Source organism: Anopheles aquasalis, chromosome 2, assembly GCF_943734665.1.
Source record: "Anopheles aquasalis chromosome 2, idAnoAquaMG_Q_19, whole genome shotgun sequence".
NCBI lineage: Eukaryota > Metazoa > Arthropoda > Insecta > Diptera > Culicidae > Anopheles > Anopheles aquasalis.
The window spans coordinates 41,287,501-41,307,919 of NC_064877.1; the positions used below are offsets into that span (position 1 = coordinate 41,287,501).

The 20,419-nt window shown below is 48.9% G+C and overlaps 6 protein-coding genes across 11 annotated transcripts in view; 3 read left to right on the forward strand and 3 right to left on the reverse strand.

Moving 5' to 3' along the window:
• Window positions 1-1,291, reverse strand: part of LOC126572142 (eukaryotic initiation factor 4A-III) — a 1,687-nt gene extending 396 nt beyond the window's left edge. Inside the window, exons 1-2 of the mRNA XM_050231210.1 lie at window positions 994-1,291; window positions 1-904 (exon numbers count right to left, since the gene is read on the reverse strand). The exon at window positions 1-904 is cut by the window's left edge and continues 396 nt beyond it. Coding sequence (XP_050087167.1) covers window positions 1-904; window positions 994-1,129 — 1,040 coding nt within the window. The 5' untranslated portion in view covers window positions 1,130-1,291. The remainder of the gene's footprint in view (window positions 905-993) is intronic.
• Window positions 1,292-1,418: 127 nt separating this feature from the next.
• Window positions 1,419-3,622, forward strand: LOC126572144 (transmembrane protein 192). The gene is made up of 5 exons (XM_050231214.1): window positions 1,419-1,850; window positions 1,914-2,032; window positions 2,335-2,467; window positions 2,533-2,812; window positions 2,879-3,622. The coding sequence occupies exons 1-5, from the start codon at window positions 1,815-1,817 to the stop codon at window positions 3,103-3,105; spliced, it is 795 nt and encodes a 264-aa protein (XP_050087171.1). The 5' UTR covers window positions 1,419-1,814; the 3' UTR covers window positions 3,106-3,622.
• LOC126572143 (uncharacterized) lies at window positions 3,621-5,031 on the reverse strand. Its single transcript, XM_050231213.1, has 4 exons — window positions 4,631-5,031; window positions 4,432-4,567; window positions 4,090-4,366; window positions 3,621-4,030 (listed from the first exon to the last, which is right to left on the reverse strand). The coding sequence occupies exons 1-4, from the start codon at window positions 4,813-4,815 to the stop codon at window positions 3,738-3,740; spliced, it is 891 nt and encodes a 296-aa protein (XP_050087170.1). The 5' UTR covers window positions 4,816-5,031; the 3' UTR covers window positions 3,621-3,737.
• An 85-nt stretch (window positions 5,032-5,116) lies between these two features.
• On the forward strand, window positions 5,117-6,171 carry LOC126572145 (uncharacterized). The gene is made up of 2 exons (XM_050231215.1): window positions 5,117-5,251; window positions 5,330-6,171. Exons 1-2 carry the CDS (start codon window positions 5,136-5,138, stop codon window positions 5,997-5,999), a joined length of 786 nt encoding a protein of 261 aa, XP_050087172.1. The 5' UTR covers window positions 5,117-5,135; the 3' UTR covers window positions 6,000-6,171.
• Window positions 6,172-6,225: 54 nt separating this feature from the next.
• On the reverse strand, window positions 6,226-9,327 carry LOC126572141 (uncharacterized). The gene is made up of 3 exons (XM_050231209.1): window positions 7,496-9,327; window positions 7,108-7,346; window positions 6,226-7,029 (listed from the first exon to the last, which is right to left on the reverse strand). The coding sequence occupies exons 1-3, from the start codon at window positions 9,176-9,178 to the stop codon at window positions 6,507-6,509; spliced, it is 2,445 nt and encodes an 814-aa protein (XP_050087166.1). The 5' UTR covers window positions 9,179-9,327; the 3' UTR covers window positions 6,226-6,506.
• Window positions 9,328-11,313: 1,986 nt separating this feature from the next.
• The window catches only part of LOC126572147 (uncharacterized), a 46,568-nt gene continuing 37,462 nt past the window's right edge, over window positions 11,314-20,419 (forward strand). For all 6 annotated transcript variants that reach the window (XM_050231218.1, XM_050231220.1, XM_050231219.1 and 3 more), the window contains exon 1: window positions 11,314-12,664. In XM_050231218.1, the coding sequence (XP_050087175.1) occupies window positions 12,457-12,664 (208 nt within the window). In that variant the 5' untranslated portion in view covers window positions 11,314-12,456. The remainder of the gene's footprint in view (window positions 12,665-20,419) is intronic.

The following is a 20,419-nucleotide window of genomic DNA, read 5'->3' on the forward strand; positions in this document are numbered from 1 at the left end:
CGGTTGTTCGGCAGATCGTAGTTGATGACCAGCGACACCTGCTGGACATCGATACCGCGCGCCCAAACGTCGGTCGTGATCAGCACACGGCTCTGTCCCGATCGGAACTCCTTCATGATCTCGTCACGCTCCTTCTGTGGCATATCGCCATGCATCGAGCTAACGGTGAAGTTGGCCTCGCGCATCTTCTCCGTCAGCCAATCCACCTTGCGCTTGGTGTTGCAGAAGATAACCGCCTGGGTGATGGTCAGCGTGTCGTACAGGTCGCACAGCGTATCGAACTTCCACTCCTCGCGCTCGACGGCCACGAAAAACTGCTTGATACCTTCGAGCGTCAGTTCATCGCGCTTGACGAGGATGCGGATCGGATCCGTCATAAACTTGGAGGTCATTTCCAGAATCTCGTGAGGCAGGGTAGCCGAAATCAGCACGACCTGAGTGGCCGGTGGAAGGTAGCGGTATACATCGTAGATTTGCTCCTTGAAGCCCTTGTTTAGCATCTCGTCGGCCTCGTCCAGCACCAGCATCTTGATGGAGCGTGTGCGCAGAACACGCCGCTTAATCATGTCGAACACACGGCCCGGCGTACCACTGACGACGTGCTGTCCGTAATCCAGCTTGCGAATGTCCTCGCCGAGATTCGTGCCACCGATGCACGCGTGACACTGAATGTTCATGAAATCGCCCAACGCAAGTATGACCTTCTGGATCTGGACCGCCAACTCGCGGGTCGGCGACAGGCAGAGTACCTGCGTTTCGCGCAGTGTCGTGTCCATCGACTGTAGAATCGAGATGGAGAAGGTCGCCGTCTTACCCGTACCGGACTGTGCCTGGGCGATGACATCGCGCCCTTTTACGATGGGCTGAATGCTGCGCTGCTGGATAGCGGAAGGTTTCTCGAAGCCTGCAAAATGCAAAACCAAAAATTGGCAACGTGCATACTGGAGTTTCTCGCGTGGGCCGAGGAGAAATCGGCACTTTCTAGTGGCTTACCGTACGCGTAAATACCCCGCAGCAGCTCTTCCCGGAGGCCCATGGAGTTGAACGTCGGCAGCACCTCGACATCTTCGCTCGTCTCGAACTCCACATTCGAGAGATCCTCGTTCGCCGGTACTCTTCTGCCCGCCATCGTGACCTTTTGCACTAGAGTTTAGAGAAGGTGGCCAGCGATTCCGGAACGATTCCCTGCCACACCAAAGCGCTCCAAAACTTTTCCTTTTTCTTCGTCCAAACCTTTTCCGGCGGGGTGCGTGGTTGATGGCTGCTTTTCTCCTTTTTTTCATTCGCCGCTTCACCGAAACGTCAAGCCGTGGGTCAGTAAATCTGCTCGATTCTTTTTCAAAATCTGCTCGATTGGTCCCTACTTGCTTGCTGTCATCATTTCTTTTGTTTTCGTCATCTTCACTGTTTTGCGTTTCTGATAACTCGTTGTTCGTTCGAGGGAAGTTTGATTTAATTAAAATACTGCTCTTGGTTCTGCTGGTTTCCGATTACGCGATTCCGAACGGTACACCGTTGCTTCATCCCCAGCTCCCTTCACTTTCCTCTTATCAGCTGTGCTCGCTCGAAACGAGACCGCTGTTTGTGAGATAGGTCGTGTGTTGTACGCTGGAACGTTACCAAAAAAGAAATATTCAACTCATCTATTTGTCATCCGTCGTCGTCGAAGCGATAGAAAGGACAAGTATTTTTTGTTCCCTTGTACCCAATAAGTTGGGACAAGTTGCGACAGGCAAGGAGCAGTTATGAACGCACTGCTCTAACCCGATTATCGCTCGCCAAGAAGTGCTGAGACTCGGCTCCGTCAGCCTAGTATGGTCAGTCTGATTCGGAACTTTGCATCCAACTCGGTAAGTGTACGCTGGCTGCGACCGTCAAGGCTAGATTACTCATTTTCCGTATCCACCCCGCAGGGCGGTCGGTTTTTAGATGATTCATCGAGAATGGATGACACTCTAGGTTCGCAAGAGCCAATTTTGGCAACACAGGAGAACGGAGACTTTGAACCACTCTACACGGCTCCGGTGTTCAGGTAAGCCAGTGGCTATGTCGCAGCACGGGACGGTTCTTATCAAAAAATCATTACTTCGGGCCTGCACCGTTGAACGCTCCAGTGTAATAATCCCGGTGGGTTTGGGTGCGGATCGTCGCAGTGATAAGAAGAAATCAAAATATCCGATTCGATTCGAGTCGTTCGTTGAATGTAATCATTCATTTCAGTGTGTGGCGCATACAAATATCAGCGGGGGGGGGGGGGGGGGGGGTTGATGTTACCCCTTCGTTTATTTTCAAAATGCCTTTTCTTTTTCAAATTCCGTTTGCATTTATTTGCAGCTTCCATCTGCTGATATCAAGTATCATCTCAATAACTGGAATAGCATTGGCAGCCACCTGGGACGATAGTAAAAGATGCGAAGCGTACTTCATCATGATGTACCTACGGGTCGCATTCTGGATAGTAACCTACGTAAGTTGTAAAGTAAGCATCGCATATCACTGTCCATCTAATATATATCTCCTTTCCATACGCAGTTGATTGACTATCTGGTGAAAAAGCATCACAGAGCTCTGGCTTTGAAAGGGTATCTGGACTTTAACCGAGCCACGAAACACCACAGCACGATCCCATTGCAGATTGTTTCACTGTGGAACACGTTTCTGCTAGCTATCCACACCCTCATGCAGCACTACTACGGGGATGATTTCGGAACAAAGTGCGTCGTCGTCGGATGGCTATCTCCGATCGTGTACATTACAGCTTTCTCGTGCCTTGAAACCGGTGTGCTTAGTATCGTCAACGGATCTTACATAGGTAAACGATTTGAAAGACCATATGTTTCTGGTCAGAAATAGCTAAAATAATCACATTTTTGTTCAGCTAAAGTACGCCGCTTCAACCGCACCGGTGCGCCGCCAGATGCCTTGCAGGACAATCGCGGCATGAGAGGTGGCTCGGTTGGACTTACACAGCGTGGGCTTAGCACCACGGAGCTGCTGGAAAAGCAAGCAGACTTGATCAACTACCTTAAGGACCACAACCTGAAGCTGAACCAAAAGATCATGCAAATGAACGCCCAAGTACGAACTGTCACCTTCCCCGGCTAGATCCGACGAGGGCTAGCACCAACTACTTATCTTTCGGTGTAGTGCAGTGAGGCAGCGGTGATAAGAATTAGCATTCGATAGAAGAAACCAATAGCCAATTGGCATGAAGGAAAGTGTCAACGATACGGTAGTCAGCTTTAGCGATATACAGGAGACATTCAACTGTTGTGATTGTGAAGAGAGTGTGTGATTTTTTCAAGGAAGATTTTGAACGAGCAAGGTTCAATACCAATCGGACTGAAAAATGCAGCAGAAGTGGTGCAGAAAAAACTAATACTGTGTTCGGTATTCATCCAAAAATCGGTAGGTTGATGTCGATGAATTCATTAATACATAAGGATCATTTTTTAAACCGCTTCGTTCGATGTTAATATGGAAATTTACCCAACAAAATGCAGTTCTCTTTTCGTTGATATACAACTGTAGATAAAGCAGAAACCATTTGCTAGGTCCCATTGTATAAAAGATATCATTATAATAATTTGAGAAGGGCAATAAATAATCAGGTAACTAACTATGCTGCTGAACACTACCAAACCTTTTATTTAATTGAGCTTTTCAGTTAGTACATCGTATACACGATCGAGACGTGTACAACGACAGAAAACCGGTAACATTATTCAACGGGAACATTAAACTCCAATAAGCGACTGCTCTGCCAGCGAGTAGTTTACCGATTGGTGGCCAGCCATGATCTCGGCCGTTTCACGTGTTTCTCGTATCTTGGCACGAAGGTGTTCGTTCTGGTGCTTCAGGTTGCGGATCAGAACTGACTGTAGCTGAATGAATTCCTTGGTGTCGGTGACGCTCTTGAAACTTTCGTTGACGCTGTAATCTTCGGTAGGACAAATTTCCATGCTCAGCACATCTTCCTTCACAAGCACATCCGGAGACGGTTGGGTTAAGTTGAACACACGCACGTGGACTGAAACATAAACCACATGAAAACAGCATGATCCTTTGAGTACTTGCTTGGCCACTTACCAATATAAGACAGCTGTATCGGGATGAGGATCAAAGATTCGAACAAAGTGAAGAAGGCCACAAACACAACGGACGAAAAACCCTGTGTGAAACACTGCTGAAGGAAGGCTCCACGATACACATGACTCAGGATCGTATGGACGAGCAGCAACACCGTGTTTGAAAGGGTCACCAGCTGCAAGCTCGACTTTTTGTGCCGGTGCACCTTTCTGGCGAACGAATGATACCCACCGCGCTTTAAACCCAGATGGCGACTCTTACTGTACAAGTGGATCAGCTGCAAGCAAAGGAAGGAAAACATTAAAACTTACAGAGTACCTACGAAGCATTACGGAACCTCACGTAGATGATTGCCCAATAGACTCCACGCAGATACAGCAGCATGTAGTAGTACTGACAAGTGCTATCGGTATCGCACTGTTGCAGCGTATAGATCACCGCAAGCACGGTAAGGCCAATGGTCACAAACAGGTGGATGCTGCAAAGGAGCGGGAGAATGAGCCTCGGTAAATCCACCATCTGCTAGCTCTGCTGTTCTTACCAGGCACTGGCAACGGTGCGCAATTTATCGAATTGCATCGAATCATCCGGCACGGTATTACTGGTGGAGTGGAACAACGATTGGTTGGGCTGTCCGACCGTCCTACCGGCCACACTCGACGATCCAATTGCAAACGATTTAAACAGAAATGACGACAGACCCCGGGTCAGAATTGATGAAGACATTTTCTCTTACTTTCCTACGATTAAGACTGCCACAACACACCAATCCTTTGTGCAAGCAAAAGGCCAACAAACTGAGAGAAGATCGGCTGCAAAGAGTTCGATCTGTCGCAGGACATCTGTTGCAGTTAGCGAAAACACCGGTACCACTATTTCTCTCTTTCTGATCCTTCAGGTGGATCCCATACGTGGCTTTTTAATCTCCACCCCCCCCCCTCCATTTCCTCCCCCCTCCATTTCCTCCCCCCCCCCCCCACCGAAAACCGTATCAAAGATCAACGGTTCATCGGTGGTAGTTCTTGTTCGTCCTCGTGGCAGTAGCAATGTCAGCGGTACCGTCTGGGAGCATTCCACAATCCAACTCGAAGCTCTACTCGCCGCCAGCCATGGCCAGAACAGACGCCAAATTTCGTCCAATTTTTGTCATTTTTATGTTCAGGTATGTCCAGGTGAGAGAGTGAAGATAAGATCAATCCAATTATGATCGTGTGCTCCCTTTGTGTGACTCCTCTCGCAGCGTGCATCTCCTGCTTGCCATCGCGATCGTGTCAATTGGCCTCGTGGCACTGATAAGTGGCTGGACGTTACCGGGAGATCATGCTTCGGCACTGTATTTCATCATCATTTACATGCGCGTTGGATACTGGCTAGTGACTTACGTGATCCACGAACGTTGTAAGCAGGAATTTGCCCGCCTGCTCGAGCCGGACTTTGATCGCTATCGGTCACTGTCCGTGTATCGTAAGGCTCCGCTACAGATCGCCACCCTGTGGAACGTGATTCTACTGGCGGTGCAGAATCAGGTGCGCTTCCTGTTTCCATACGATTCCACCATTCCCACCGGTGGAAGTTCTGCCGGCAATGCAGGCACCGGTAACAAAGCGGAAGGTGCACTGAACCCGGCCATCACACCGCAGGTGTTTGTGATCGTTGTGTCGGCGTTGGAGCTGCTGGTGCAACTGTGCTTTTACGTGCCGTTCGTAAGAGCTCTGAACGAAATCCGGAACGCCGAGGGCTTGGATAAGGAAACGGATCTGCGCTATCGTCGCATGACGGATACGGAACTCGAGGAGCAACCGTTCGAGTGGCAGCTTGAACGGCAAGCTGAACTGATTAAGCGGCTACGCACGGAGCACGATCAGCTGCAGCGGAAAGCTAAAGCGTACGGCGTTGATAGCGGTAGCTGAAGCAGATTGACGACGCAGTTAGTATGATTCACCCCAGCACTGGATACGGGTTTCTTTGTTTCTCTAAAATTGTTGATTCGAATTTGTTGTTCAAAATGTGCATGCTAGTATAAATTACTAAAACCTCTTCTCTATCAGATAATCAATAAATGGTTATTGCAAGCATAATTCATGAAAATTATCCTCGTTTCTTATGTTTTATTCTAGATTCTCCCAAATGACTCCCATTGTACACATCACACACGTTCAATTTGACTACACTTTTGATCTAATCCGAGAAAAACGATTTGTTGCGAATGACCCCAGCTCATGAAATCAAACCGAAACGGCCACACACATACCAGATGCAATGTCGAGAATCGATAGACACTAAAGCACTCCCGTGTAGTGCGACAATTATTCGGGATTGGCGCCTGCTTATCAACAACGATCTGATTGTGCATTTTTATAAATCGATACTCGGTTGATTTTAGCATTACCCTACCGATGCGCAATCCAGCATAGTACCTAGATATCGGACAAACTAAGCAATTCGCTGTCGCAGGGCTTGTAGCTGTGCTTGCCCGTTGAGTCAAAGGAATAGCTACTCAGTTTGCTCCCGTTCCCCGTATTCCGCCGTCTTTCGGCCGTCCGCTGTTTCCGGCTTCGCTCCTGTACCACCGTTCGACTATTGCCGTGACCGATGGAGCTAGTGGCGGTAGTGCAGCTCGTTGATGGTGATTCACACTTCTTGGCCGTTGTACCAGCTGCAGCTGCACCCGAGGAGTTAGATAGCTTTAGCGAATGCATCTTTGTCGGTTTTTCGAGCTTCCGGTTCAGTGCATTTTCCGGTTCTCGGTTCAAGCTGGAACATCGATGTGCCACGTGACCTAACCGGGGACCCCATTGCGGGGGTCCTTCCAGCAGTAGTGGAGCCGCCTTGACTCGTTGTCTCATCAGTTCCATATTGATGGCATGTTCCTCCTGGCGTAACCGTTGCTCAGCTCGCCTTGTTGCGAGCCGCAGGTTCAGCTCTTCCTGGTGCGTATGGCTATCGGAGAAACGTAAGTAAGGGACGATTAGCAAGTAGTTGCATTGCCATGGCACATTTCCAGAACTCGCAACTTACTCTAAATTCAGATTCTGAAATGCTTGTGACTTTTTCACTCCCCACCGGCACCGTGGAACCGTCTTCTTATCCGCCATCGACTCGTCGAGCTCCATTTCTCTTAATTTTTTACGGCACCATTCGGTTCGTAGCGTAGCTGCTAGGTTGGGACGGTTGACGGGGTATATCGGGGCCGGTGTGTCACCAGAGCCCCGGTTATTGTCCGTACTACAGCTGGAATTGCTTGTCGGATATGGTATCTAGTGCAACGAAAGGGAGATTGTGAGAAGGATCATTAACCATTGTAGCTACCACCCCGTATGCTATCCGAACGATTGACCCCTGGTGCTACACTTTACGAATGCACACTTTACACGATAGATACACACGAGAACGAAGATGCACTTACCATGGCCGGGTCGGCTACGGAGGCAAAATATTCGGCGCACTTCTCCTCGATACTTTTCCGCCGTTTGCTCGCTTTACGTACCTTCCGTTTACGTTTCGACTTGCCCTTGCCACTGCTAGGCCTTGGCTCCTTGGCGGTGTCCTCCGCGGGTCCGGTCGAGTGGCGCGAAAGGCAGTTCTTCCGCTCATTACGTTCACGTCGTGCCATCGACGGTGGAAGGGTCGCCTGTCGGAGCATCTCTTCGGCTCGAATACGCTTGTTGAGATGGCGAAAGTACTCATCCTCCCAGGCCTTCGTGTAGAAGTAGTTACTGAACAGCTTCTTTGGGCAAGGTTTCGCCTTGAAGGTAGTACGGGGCAACGTATGCCCTGGACCATCCAGCCCAGTGCTAAGAAGCGCCGGCGATGAAAGGCTCCGGCTAAGACACCGATTATTTCCTCGATTCAACCGCTCGGAGAACTGGAACGGTTTCATCTGAGATTGTAGCTCGATCTCGGAATTGAGCTTCGCCAACCGGTTCCGATACTCTTGATCAGCCATGATGGTATCAAAGAGGGGTATGCGCGAAGTGATTGGTACAGGATGGGCACGGAACTGAGATTGTTGCTTGTTGGCAGCAGCTTCCGGCAGTGTTTCCCGTGAAGGAAACGCAGCTTGGCTGCTCAGCAGCAACTCCTGCATTGTCCTTTGCTCTTCCTCCCGCTGGGTCATCTTGTACGGTTGCGGTACGGTGATGTTGGCGAGATTCCGGATCGGGCTGGCCGATTTACAACGTAGGTTTCGTTTCACGTACCGATCGTAACGCTCCATGAAATCCGAATGAAGTGGTGTGGCGCAAGGCGAGGCGTTCTTGGTTGTCGCGGTCGTCGTCGTGGCAGCACTCTCGTCCGGATCGGACACGTAAGGTGTACCGGATCGACGATAACGTTGACTGCTTTCACCGAGCACATCGCTAAGGTTATCCTCCTTGTGGCTCTCGATACGAACCGATTTGGCCGATCCTTTCCTTAGCACACCCGTCGGTCTACCACTAGCCTCAGTGGCATCCACCACCGTCGGAGGCGACTTGCTCCAAGAGTGCAAGGAATCACCATCATCCGATCCCTGTTCACTGCGCTCCTTTTCTTCCCGAGTTTCAGCTGGGTTCCGTCCACGCCCAGCAGTACTTTCGTGTCGGATATCACTCTCACCGGAAACGTTATACTTCTCCGGACCGTGTGTCCTGCTAGTGCCAGTGGATTCGTCGGCCGGATGAACCGTTCCATCTTTCCTGCCATCCAGATCGCTCGCGAAACAAATGGACTTGAGTTCCCGTTGCTTCTTCTTCAGGGTGTTCAATCGACAGTAAAACTCATCGCGGGGCAGATGCAGCAAATCGTTGTAATCCGGAATACTGTCGTAGAACTGTACCATCGTCTGGAAGTTGTCCGTTTCCTTGCGTAGCTGGTGCGTTAGGGAGCAGCATCGCGTACGACGATAATGGCCATTCCGGGCCAGCGGACACTTGGAGGCCGCCTTTTTGCGCGTGATCGTACTCATGGCGTCCTGCGTGCGTGAGTCCTGCAGCCCACGGTCGAGACTGCACTGGGGCACCAGGAAGGAAGGATTCGGCCGCTTGCTCGATGGACTGAGCGGCTTCTTGATGCACGAGTTCACAAACACCGAACGACCGTGGCCAGACATAGCCAACAGTGTTTCGGAACAATCTAGATCACTTCCCACCGCGCCTTAGCTCCCTTCCTCAAGTGGTTCAATTCTTCGGTTCGTGCGTTCCGCAAGTCATGCAGGCGATTCGATTCCAGGACACCAGCAGCAGTCAGAGCACTTGAATCACTTCGGGTGGCATCGTTTTTTTGGTTTTAAGGTTAGCATTACCTCCGGGGCGTGACCTGGAAATGGGAAAGGCACTTTAATCCGGTTTTCCTGGCCACCTTGCAAGCACAGGTTCTCCCGCTCAGTTCGACTCTCAGGATGCTACCAAAACTGACGACCGAAACTGGCACCAGACCTAGCCGACGGAGGAATTTTCACCGAAACCAGGGAAAATCTGTTGTTTGTTTGTTGTGTGTTGGCTGCGGAGCGCGCCATGGTTACCGAAATTACGAACCATTCCCTGAGGCTACATGGACACGGCACGGTAGGGAAATGCCAGAGGTCCTTTGTGCGGGGCCTGACTGGTTAAGGCAAAGGTTATTATTTGCAGTACTACACTCGACATAGCGGGCATAGAGTAGTAGTATGTGCTGCGTCACGGTTTGAATTCGTGTGGCTTGCGATGCGTTACGCAGGGCTTTGTCCCGATGAAATGAGGATTAGAAGTTGTTGTTTCCTTTGTTTGCTTTCGGAACATGTGGGATTTCTCATCGTAACTAGCGTAGCTTGGTGCGGGTGTTTATTATGTGCAATTAATGTTGAAATCGGAAGCTATACATGCGCCGTCGATAGCCGATAGTAACGAGTGTAGTTGGTCGATGGTTTGTTCCTTCGATTCAACAATTATCAATCAATGGTAGAATCGTGATGCTACATGTTGTTGGTACATAGAAATGGTTCAAATAACTTAACATATCGTGCATCCATTGGTCGGTATTAGCTGCTGCAAAAGGTGAATCGTAGCCTAAGGAAAGTGTAAAGCTTAACATATCGTGCTTAACACGATATTAAAATTAAATCAATTGTGTTAATTTATTATCACTCTAATTTATTACAATCACGCAAGGCGCTATTTAGCGCTAGTTTGTGTACCATTAAAGCAATATTCAATTACGATTTCAATGAACCGCGGATCTCGTAGCAGTCGCTTGGCACCAAGAAACGGAAACAATCGTTTTCGCTTCAGTGATTAATGCAAACAAACGTTATCCGTACGTGGATAATTACTTCCTGCTAAACGATAGAATCGAACATGTTAAAACTAAATTATCGTCGTACAAAAATCAATCGCAAAATTAAAACAATGGATGACGCACTCGTCACCTGCACGCGATGCACTTTGCGCAACCACATGCTCCACGCACAATCACGACCGAAATGCATTTTATTTATTTTTTTGCGTAAACAGAAACAGCTGATCGCGTTCATTTTGCAGTGAACTCTCTGGCGCAGTGCGTTCCTCAATGATGGTTGCACCATGGTTTTGTGCCTCGGGGGCTGCAATAAAGTATTTAAATGAGGTTTTACAATTAAAGGAATACTAAATTGCCTAGACTACGACCTATAACATATTTTAGAATCAAAATACAGTAAAACAATCAGTGAGTGAATTAATCCATTCGGTATAACCTTTTTTTCTGGTTTATCTTTATGCAAGTGTCAATATTACTTTATGCGAATGACACAGCCATAAAATGTGTACCAAGAACGTGGTTTTCATATTCAGTAACCAGTAGGGTGCAATAGAGCATAAGCAAGAGGATAAGACAATCAGTTCGAAAAATCATGTTATGCAAAACCGCACGAACTAATTCACGTTCTACATATGTTTTCTACAAATCATCTGATATTTAATTATTGCATTACGAAACACCGTTTGGTATAGTTTTCAAAGATCAAGTGTATGTTTTCCCTACAAAACGCAGCTTAATACATCGCTTAGTAGAATCAATAGGAACTTCTTTGTATTACCCTCTTTTCAATGGTCTATGTTAGCCCCTCGAACCAGGTGACGCCTTCATTGTGGAACAGATTGTACAACGGCGCCCCACTCTCTCAAATACTCGCAAGTCTCTCTCTCTCGCTCTCTGCTTCTCTTCATCGCCGTTTGCGAGGTGAAAAGGGTTGCGTGAGCTCGGTGGCGGCTCACTCACGTTTCAGCCGCTCGGATGCGAAATACACGGTCCTCCCCCAAGATTTCTCCCGTTTCTATTTGTTCTCTCCCCCTGCTGGTGCCGTGCTACTACCGTGTGTGTGTTTTGGTTCCGTTCAACTCGTCCTCGTCCTTCGCGGCCGTTCAATTCAAGTCCGTGTGTCGTCATCAGCTGCGACAGAAGATCTCGGTCGCCTTGGGCCACTGCTGTATGATCGTTGGCCAGCCCAGCCTGCCTGCCTGCCTGCCCAAGGTCTGCATAGTCTTCGGCTAGTGTACCGTGCAAGAGGCACTATCGATCGTAGTGCGCCGAGATCGTGGAGGACCGCAAGCAGAGAGCAAGGTTATTGTCGGGTTACTACAGCATCACCCGCCCAATCAAAATAGAATACAAAGTATCAAAGTGCGCTTAGTGTGTGGTGTCCCCAAAACAACAAAGAGGAGCAAAATACGAAGAAGGCGTAAAAGAAGGCGCACCGTTTGTGCTTAGAATAAAGGCCAGAAACCGAAACGATCTGTCTCCGTCGTCTGCCGCGCGTCGTGAGTTTGTGTGCGTGAAGAATTGCGTGCGTGCAGTGTGTGGTTCACGCGGTTTCGTGAAGCTCGAGAAAGGTGGTAGTCGCGTATTGTTGCTAGTATTGCGTGACGGTTGTCACACTCAAAAAGGGGGGTCGTCGAAGCAGCAGGCGCTGTGTTTCGATGTGTTGTGAGCGTGTTAGTACTGGTCGTCGTCGTCGTTCGCGATCCGTGTGTGACAACAGCGAGAGTGGAAAATTTTAAAAATCTCTTCCGCAAAACAACAGAACAGCGGATTTCACCGGGCCCCCTGGCTAGTGTGCGTGATTCGTGCGTGCGGTTTGGTGCTTGTTTGTTGGGCCCTCTCTGCCCTCGTCCCGCCCTGTTCTCTGTTCCGTCGTATGGTTAGTGCATCGCGGTCGCGGTCGTTGTGGTCGTTAGTGGTTGTGGTAGGTCCAATTGTCCTGCCATCGGTGCATCCTTAAATTGGCCAACCGTACACCGGTCGTTGCGATCCTAGCCAGTAGGCCCGCTTCACCTGTTCCGAAGTTTCAGACCCTCCCCAGACGTTAGTAAGCAGCCTGTAACCGTGGAAACCGCACAGGACGGTGCCGGAGACGGAGGCGGTGCGCTCACGACGATGAGCCTGAAGAAAGCCAGCCGCACCAAGAGCCTGTCGCTGAGCGGCGATGACTTCCCGCTGCGTCCGGCCACCGCCACCAGCAAACCGAAGGCCGCCTTCGCCACGGCAAAGCGGCCTGAGGATACGCTCAAGATTATGAAGTACATCGATGATAACGTGATCGGCAAGGGAGTTGCCTTCCTCGGTCCCTACGGTCGTCGCAAAGGTAAGCACCAGGGATAGAGACAGAGACAGAGAGAGTCTTTGTTTTGATGCATGGAATGTAGAATATGGTGGGGATTCTCGTGTGGAAAGTGAAATTCCACCGCAGACAAAGCGGCCAGAGAGAGAGAGAGAGAGAGAAATAGTGAGAAAGAGAGAGAGTGAGGTAGGCATTTCGGTTATCTATCCTCCTCCGATGGGAATGTGTCACCCCGGATGTCCTTTTTCCGTTTGCTCGGATAAGTACGGCGCATGCTCGGTTGGTGGCACCAGCTCGCCGCACCAGCGCCGCGGTCTTTGACCCGCTTCTTTTCGGCTCAAGGACGAGCTCGCTCGTCTCGTCTGCACACACATCCGGCATCGCTACTTCCCATAGATATGCTCACCTCAAGGACGAGCTGCCGTTGCTGTTCATCCCTTTTTGCCGGGCTGATTGCATTACATAAACTGTCACAAGTTTCTCTCCCCTTGCCAGAATACTACGACGAAAACGATATTGGCGAGAGGAGGGTTCGCCTATGTGGCAGCCGGTGTTGCGCAATATCGGGATGTTGGCCGCAGTGGACCCAGTAATGCGTAGAATGTGTAATTGAAGCGCTTTTTCTCAATGGACTACGCGAATGTGGGTCAAATTTTGGGACGAACAGTCATTGGTGTGTTGACGTCATCTGAAGGGGGACATTGTTTCAACGCACGCTTGCTGATTTTTGCCCCACATAAGATATGATATCGCTAGTACAAATATTCATCGGTGTTTAATTATTGTTCTTCTTCATCAACAGAGCAAATAAGACTCTTATGTTGTTAATAATCTACTTTTTATCAGCGTAAGAAGCCCCTGCTATCGCTTTATAAAATTAATAAATACTGAAGGGACAGAAAAAAATAAAAAGAAAACATGATAACTGAGCATAAGCTATCAATCAAACCATTGCTTTGCTTCTGAAAAAATGCTATACAGTGATTCAATATATAAATTAAGCATAGTATAGTCAATGTATGACTAATTTCCACATGAGAAGCTACATCTAGTTAATTTAATCGAGAGCAATAACGGTGATGTACGGTCACCATATTTACTCCGTTTCTCTGTCTGTCATTCCAAAAGTATTTTTAAACTGGTTTAGTACCTACAGAAAATAAATTTCCCTGAATTTAAATTCGCATCACAAACACTTTGCTATGACACGGTATTATAGTGATTAGAAAATCCCTAGGAATAACAAGAAATATATTCGTAGAAGTTGTGCAGATGTGAGTCACAATAACATTAACGGGATAACCATCTCCATCCATCTCAAAAGAAGGATAAATTTCCCCGAAAACACAATTACACGTTGCCAACGATCAGCGAACAACAAGTCGATTGCGTGAGTTGACCTTTGTCTCGCCAGCCGTTGTGACAGATTCTTGCTGCGTTGTTGGCATACTTACCGGCCGCACCGAAAGAGTTTTTTCGAGGAACGGAAAGAGAATCCCCAGAAAAGAGCGCTAGCTGCGACATCCTTTCCTTCGTTTCCTGGGATTGACCGTCGGCGTGGCCGACAGCGACGAACTCTTCGGCTTCTACTTCTCCTGTTTATGCTGAAGTAACAGTTCGGGCACCCAAACCCACTCGTAATCCTTGGGTGGATGACGTAGTTCCGTCGAGGGTTCATTCATCAAAATTTCACCCCTCCCTAAGGGCGGCTAGCCCTCTTTTGCTATCGCGGTTTTCATAATAAATTTGATCCGCAACTGGCACAAATCTCAAAACATCCCCCGAAAAGACTACACAAGAACTTGTGCTTGTTCGTTGCTTCGCCATGTCAACACGAATCCATCGTTTGACGTTCGTTTGCATTGCCCTCTCTCGCTATATTTAAAACTACCACTCACGCTCGTTGCACGCTGCACATGTTGCACTTCCTTCCGTGGGGACGATTCGACGGTTGGCAAGTACGCGAAGCACAGCGCGGTCCGTTGAACGACGACGATTGCACATGATTGTCACCTTCTTGCCCTACCAGTTCCTCTAGCACAACGCGGGCTTCGATTGCACTTTCAGCGACATTGCCGCTGCCACATTCGCTGCAAGCTGGCAATGATGGCGTCGACGGCACTCGGTTGGTGCTGAGCGCGTGTGCATGTGTTACGCCTGGCGCCTTCGCCAACGACCGACTCGGCTCGCGAGGGACGCGCAGTGGGGAGCCCTTTCAAGGCCAGGGTTACTGAGCCGGCCGGCCGGCTGGCAGTAGAGTGGCTGCTGTCCGCCGACATACAGTTGGCATAGTGGCGCGGATACGGATGTCTCGAACTGAGACACCGAGTTGCCGCCGTCACCGTTGCCGCCGTCACCGTTGCCGCCGTCACCGTTGCCGCCGGTTGGTCGGTAGCGAAAGTTCGTCCGAGAGTGAAAACGAATCGCTAAGCACACGCGAGCACGCCATAACCTAGTTTTCCGCTCGATCCGGTTCCAATAGAGACACGCAGATCGAGTGGTGGCCCCTCCGCCCCGCTCCGGACCTGGAGAGGGGGGCGGGAGGAATGAGACAATAAGGTAAACTGGTTCCCGGCCGGGGCGGAAAAAGAAGAGATGGTCACGATGCACACGATGGCGCACGCGGTGCGTGGCTGCAGTTGGCGTCGACGGACGATGCATTTCATACTTTTACTGCTACTGCCTCCCGGTCTAGCGAACGATGCAACTCCTACTGATGGCTATATATAGAGCGGGGCAGACGGTTGGTTGGTTGGTTTTTTGCTGGGTCCCTCGGGCTGGGAGGTGAAATTGATTTCCAGATTCTACAACCGTAGATACGCGACTGGTTGGGGTTGACACCATTATTGCGATTCGTGCACAGGTACATTCCCTTATGTTCTCTAGCGTCGGGCTAGTTGTCTAGCGAGAAGTGCATTCTTTCCATTTGTCCAGCCTACTTTTCTCGGTCGTAGACGGTTCAAGTAACAAGTTCGTGGTTTGCTTTTTCAATTTCAATAGTTTTACTCTATTGCCGAGTTTAGTGACTGCGCCAGAACATTCTTGGGTTCTTTTATCCTATTTTTTCTTTGCATTCACGCGTTGTCTACTCATTAAAAAAATGATTGCACACTTAATCAAAAATAAAAGGATTTGCAAACTCGATCAGCTTTTGAATGTTTTAATACACTTAGGCTGTTGCTAATTCAGATTATTAAAGGGTAGCTGCAACGTTTTATTATTATTTAGCAACAGTTGGTTATAAAACCGCGGTTAGTTGGTGCCAAGACTAAGGAGTTGGTTGATAGTGCTTGCTGGGTACCATTTGTTGGCTGTAACTTGGTTTGAGTTTGTTGTGATATTTTCGCGATTTTTCAGAAATGGAGAAAGAATGTGTACATTTCAATAATTCCACTGTTTGAAACATTAATTTTCAAATTAAATTTGCTACTTCAAACTGTGTTCCTACCAGCTCTTTCTTGTGTGTTCTGCCCTTCCGTACTTCCATACATATCATTCGTAGCTTCAAACTTATCCTGAAACTGTTTCGTTCTTGAGCTGTAAACTCAAATCAACATATACTCTCTATAGACTTGAACGATAAAACTCTGTTCAATTACAGAGAAACGCGAAAAATCATCAATTAAAATATTCTATTAAATCATTTTAAAGAAATGCTATCTGCAGCTTCTTACAAAAATCGGAAGAACAACAGGACACCTTTACTTGTTCTAAGGAGCTACCCATGAAGATTCCCTTGTCAATCTATTGGCACAGCCGTGAGAATGTTGTAGTAATCATCTGGTTGGTTAACCGTTCAGCGCCATCAACATCTTTTTGCCTTCGACCTGGTCGTCCTCTTCCTTCAACCGGATTGCAGCCACCAGCAACGACTCTCGGCGTGAAGGATACTTCATCCAAGCGAAAAACTAATTCCCTCCCACCGCTAACACGGCTAATTTCGCAGCCCATTGACTCGGAGAGCTTCTGGCTCTCGGAAGTTGATGACGTCAACGGTTCGCACCTTGTGCCAGCCATAATCCACGATCTGGCATCACCACCCACTGTCAAGGTGATAAATACACTATTCAACCGTGTTCAATGATCCCTTCGCTCGCGATGGTGTGAGTAGTAATAGCGGTAGCACTACTATCGAATCAATTAATGCTACCCAGCACTCACCACTTGATGGGTAATGGGTTGCGTTTTATTTAAATATAATAAACGCGCCAATGCGCTTTCCACGATCACGATTAGCCGCGTGGTGTGGCGCCTTGCGAAGGCTTCTCGCGAGTCCAACATACGAATGCAACAAAGCGCCCCCTAATCACTGTCATTACAAGACCTTGCGCTGGGTGTAACGCGATAACGAGTGCATCGAGGTGCTGGCAATGTGAAATGCATTTATTTTTTTCCGCTTTTTTTCTTCTTCATTTTCTCCTCCTCCTTCTCGATCACTAGCCGGTCGATGGTGCGCACTTGACGGTGTTGTTTGTCTATGGTGACGACGAGAGTTGTAATTGATATTTCACTCAACCAGACGTGAAATGCCAGCGGGTTAAAAGGGGGCAGTGTAAGCATAACACAATGCTACTGCTCGGGAACATAAATTAATCATAAAATTACCCTAAAGTGTGTGAATGTTTGTGTGTCGCTTACCACTTCTATCTTCTGCAAATTGTACAAAAACACTAAAAATAAATGGTTGAATTAAAAAAAAAAACAATTTATATCCCTTGGCGCCACCTCACAACCCACGACGACGGATGGTACCGAGGAGTGGCGTGATTTGGCTTAAAAAAAATGCAACGACACACCCACCTCCTTCCATTTATTCCATCGCTTGACCGAGTGACCGGCCGGGCCTTCTACGCCGTGGACCTTCCCTGCCAGACGACAAGCAACAGCAGAAACCAGCGGCAACAGCTCAAGGAACGCGGCGCGCGTGTTTGCTTACATTGGCAAAGTGGTCACGTACCTTCTCGGTTCGATCGCGATCACACCCCACAACGCCCCATTCATGCTGCTTCACCCGGCGTGGATTTGTGGTTTTGGTAAATTTCGAAGTTGTTTATCGATTGCGGTGCCCGTACCCTCCCGTTGATGGTGTCGATGAACGGACGGACGGTCTTGAAATGTTCCATTTTATTTATTCTAGATCGCAACATTCCCGGATGCGATCGCTCATGATGTACACAGTGAGGGCGCGCGAAATTCCAGACGCTATCCCGGAAGAGGAAGATAGAGAGAGGGAGCCGTGGAATGGATTCAGATACTGGATTCCGCTGGATCCACGCTCCTCGAATCTATTGGCAAAGCACACATTGCCACACAAACAACCGATCACTCGCTGAATGCGTGTATTGCATCGTAGGGCTGCCTCAGCATGTGAGGGCCACCGGAGATCGAGGGGAGGGATTAGGTGTGAGCCGAACCAGAACGTCTAACCCGAAGCCAGCTGCGCACCAGAACGTCGCTTATCATCAGCGTTGACATATGAGGCGGGACGCACACGTTGCCTTATCAAACTTCTAGGGCGAACTAGACGATGAGCTCGGTCGGGGAGGGGTGTTTGTCTCGCACGCCAGCAAATCTACACCTTCTTATCGATGATCTGCTCCCTTCTCGCTAGGCCATTGATCGCTCGCTACTCGCCACTCGGTTCGTGTTGCTGCAATCCACAGTCGTCTCAGACACGAACGAGACATTCCGTCTACATTCACTCCAATTAGACCGGCTTCAAGGTGGGTAAGGAGTCAATCGGCATCGGCGCGATCGGCATCGAATTGCATCGATGATCTCTTCTCCTCGCGGCAGCTCAGGGATCGCTTCAACGGGAGGGTAGGAAAAACATGCCGCGAACTCGTTCCAAAACACTTTCCTCTGCTCCTGATCGGACACGGATAAAAGCACGAAAAGCGTCCGATAGTGCAGTGCGCCCGGGATGGATGTTAAGCAAACAATTTAACCAAACACCACTCGGCGTGTATCCCCTTGCGCTAACCAATCCCTCGACCGCACCATCCACCATCGGATGCACTTTTGCTCGATGACGACGACGACGACGACGATAAAGCTCACCGCACACGTGCCAGTCTAGTGCACCCCTTCCCCAGGACACCCGCCCCCCCCCCCCCCTCCCCGGGGGCCACTCCTCGTTTTATCAGGCCCCGGTCCCGTAGCGGTGGCTAACACGAATCAAAATGCATACCCAGACGGCCGCAACCGCGAATGCGAAATTGCATTTCACACCTCGCCACCACCACGGCGTTGCCGATCGAGGCGCGCACGCGTCGTCCCGGGGCGCGATGACGGCGATGTCCTCCTTCTGCCACCCCCTCCTCCCTTCCCTCCCTAGAGCGGGGAAGGGACAAAGAGCAGTGGAAGTTTTGTTATTATTCCTCCCCGCTCCCCCCCCCCCCCCCCCCCTCGATGACGATACAGCCAAGCGCGCGTCGATGACGATGGCATTAAATGATGTAGCGCTTTGGCTTCGATATCGGAGAGTCCCACACAAGCTCTGGTGGTGGCGCACGTTTTCGTTCGCGTGGCCACAGCGGAAACCGGATGGAGTGATGTGCCGGCAGTGCTGGAACAGGAGAACCGACACACCATCACGCCGGTCCGGTGGGAATGCGCTGATAATGGCGGAATGTGTGCGGCCATGCCAAGAGCCATGCGTCGTGCGCATCAAATATCCCTTCGCGATGCCATTCTCGGTGCCGGAGCTGTGCCCTCCGAAAGGAATTTGGTTTTGGTTCTTTGGTTCGGTCGACATCGACATTATTGTGTTGATCTTGGCAGGAAGTGTGTCCAATCTGCTGTTGTTGTTATTGTTGTGCTAGTCAGCACATTGTTTTTGGAGGGCAGGTTGCGTGGTTTTCCTCGCAAAGGTTGTTGGTATCTACGCCTCGTGACGCCTTGTCATCCGAGAACGGTGGGTGCGTAGCATTTGAATGGCGGTTGGCACGATTGAAGTGGTATGATTAATCGTACGATTATTATTGCTGCTACTTTGTGGTGAGTCAATTGCTCCTGTCGCTCGCAGTGGTCCTATGGTGCATGAGCAGAATGTCAGCATGGAGCTTAGTGACAGTATGTGGTTCGTACATGCGCTGCCTGTCTTTTGTGCGTATTATGGTGTTTCTCGATTTTAGAAGAAACTATTGAAGACCAATAAATAACACCAATTAGGTCTACGTAAACTTGGCAATATGAGCATGAGAAGAAGATCTAAGAATAGGCGAGCCGCGTGTTTGCTTTCGTTATTTGTACCTTTAAGCCCTAGGGCTGCTTTAAACCTTCTTATCTTAACCGGAATACAGCTATTGCATTCCAAAGCTAGCAGTTTACAGCTTTATGTGAATGACGTTAAGTGTCCGAATGCAATGATCGTACGCGATCGTCATATGGCTAGATCAACGTTGTGTACAGGGCCACATCTTTGTTTAACTCCAGCAAATGGCCACGGGGTGGCATTCAATGTCACGTTAGTAATAGGAGATATTACGGATGCAGATAGAAAGAATGACACTGAAGATACATTAAGCAATGCAACACTATTCTTAAACTGGCTTTCGGTTTTAGCGATCGATGAGTGATAGTATTGATGAACAATAACGATTCTTTATTTAAGATTCTGTTAAATGAAAAACGGTGGAAATGTGTATGGTATCTGGAAATTATTATACCTTAGTGTGGCTACCTCAAGAATAAAAATATTATATTTTAAAAAGGAATCGCACGCCTTTTGGTTTTGGGATGATTTTTTTGTCTTTTGGTCAGTACATTTAAATTTCC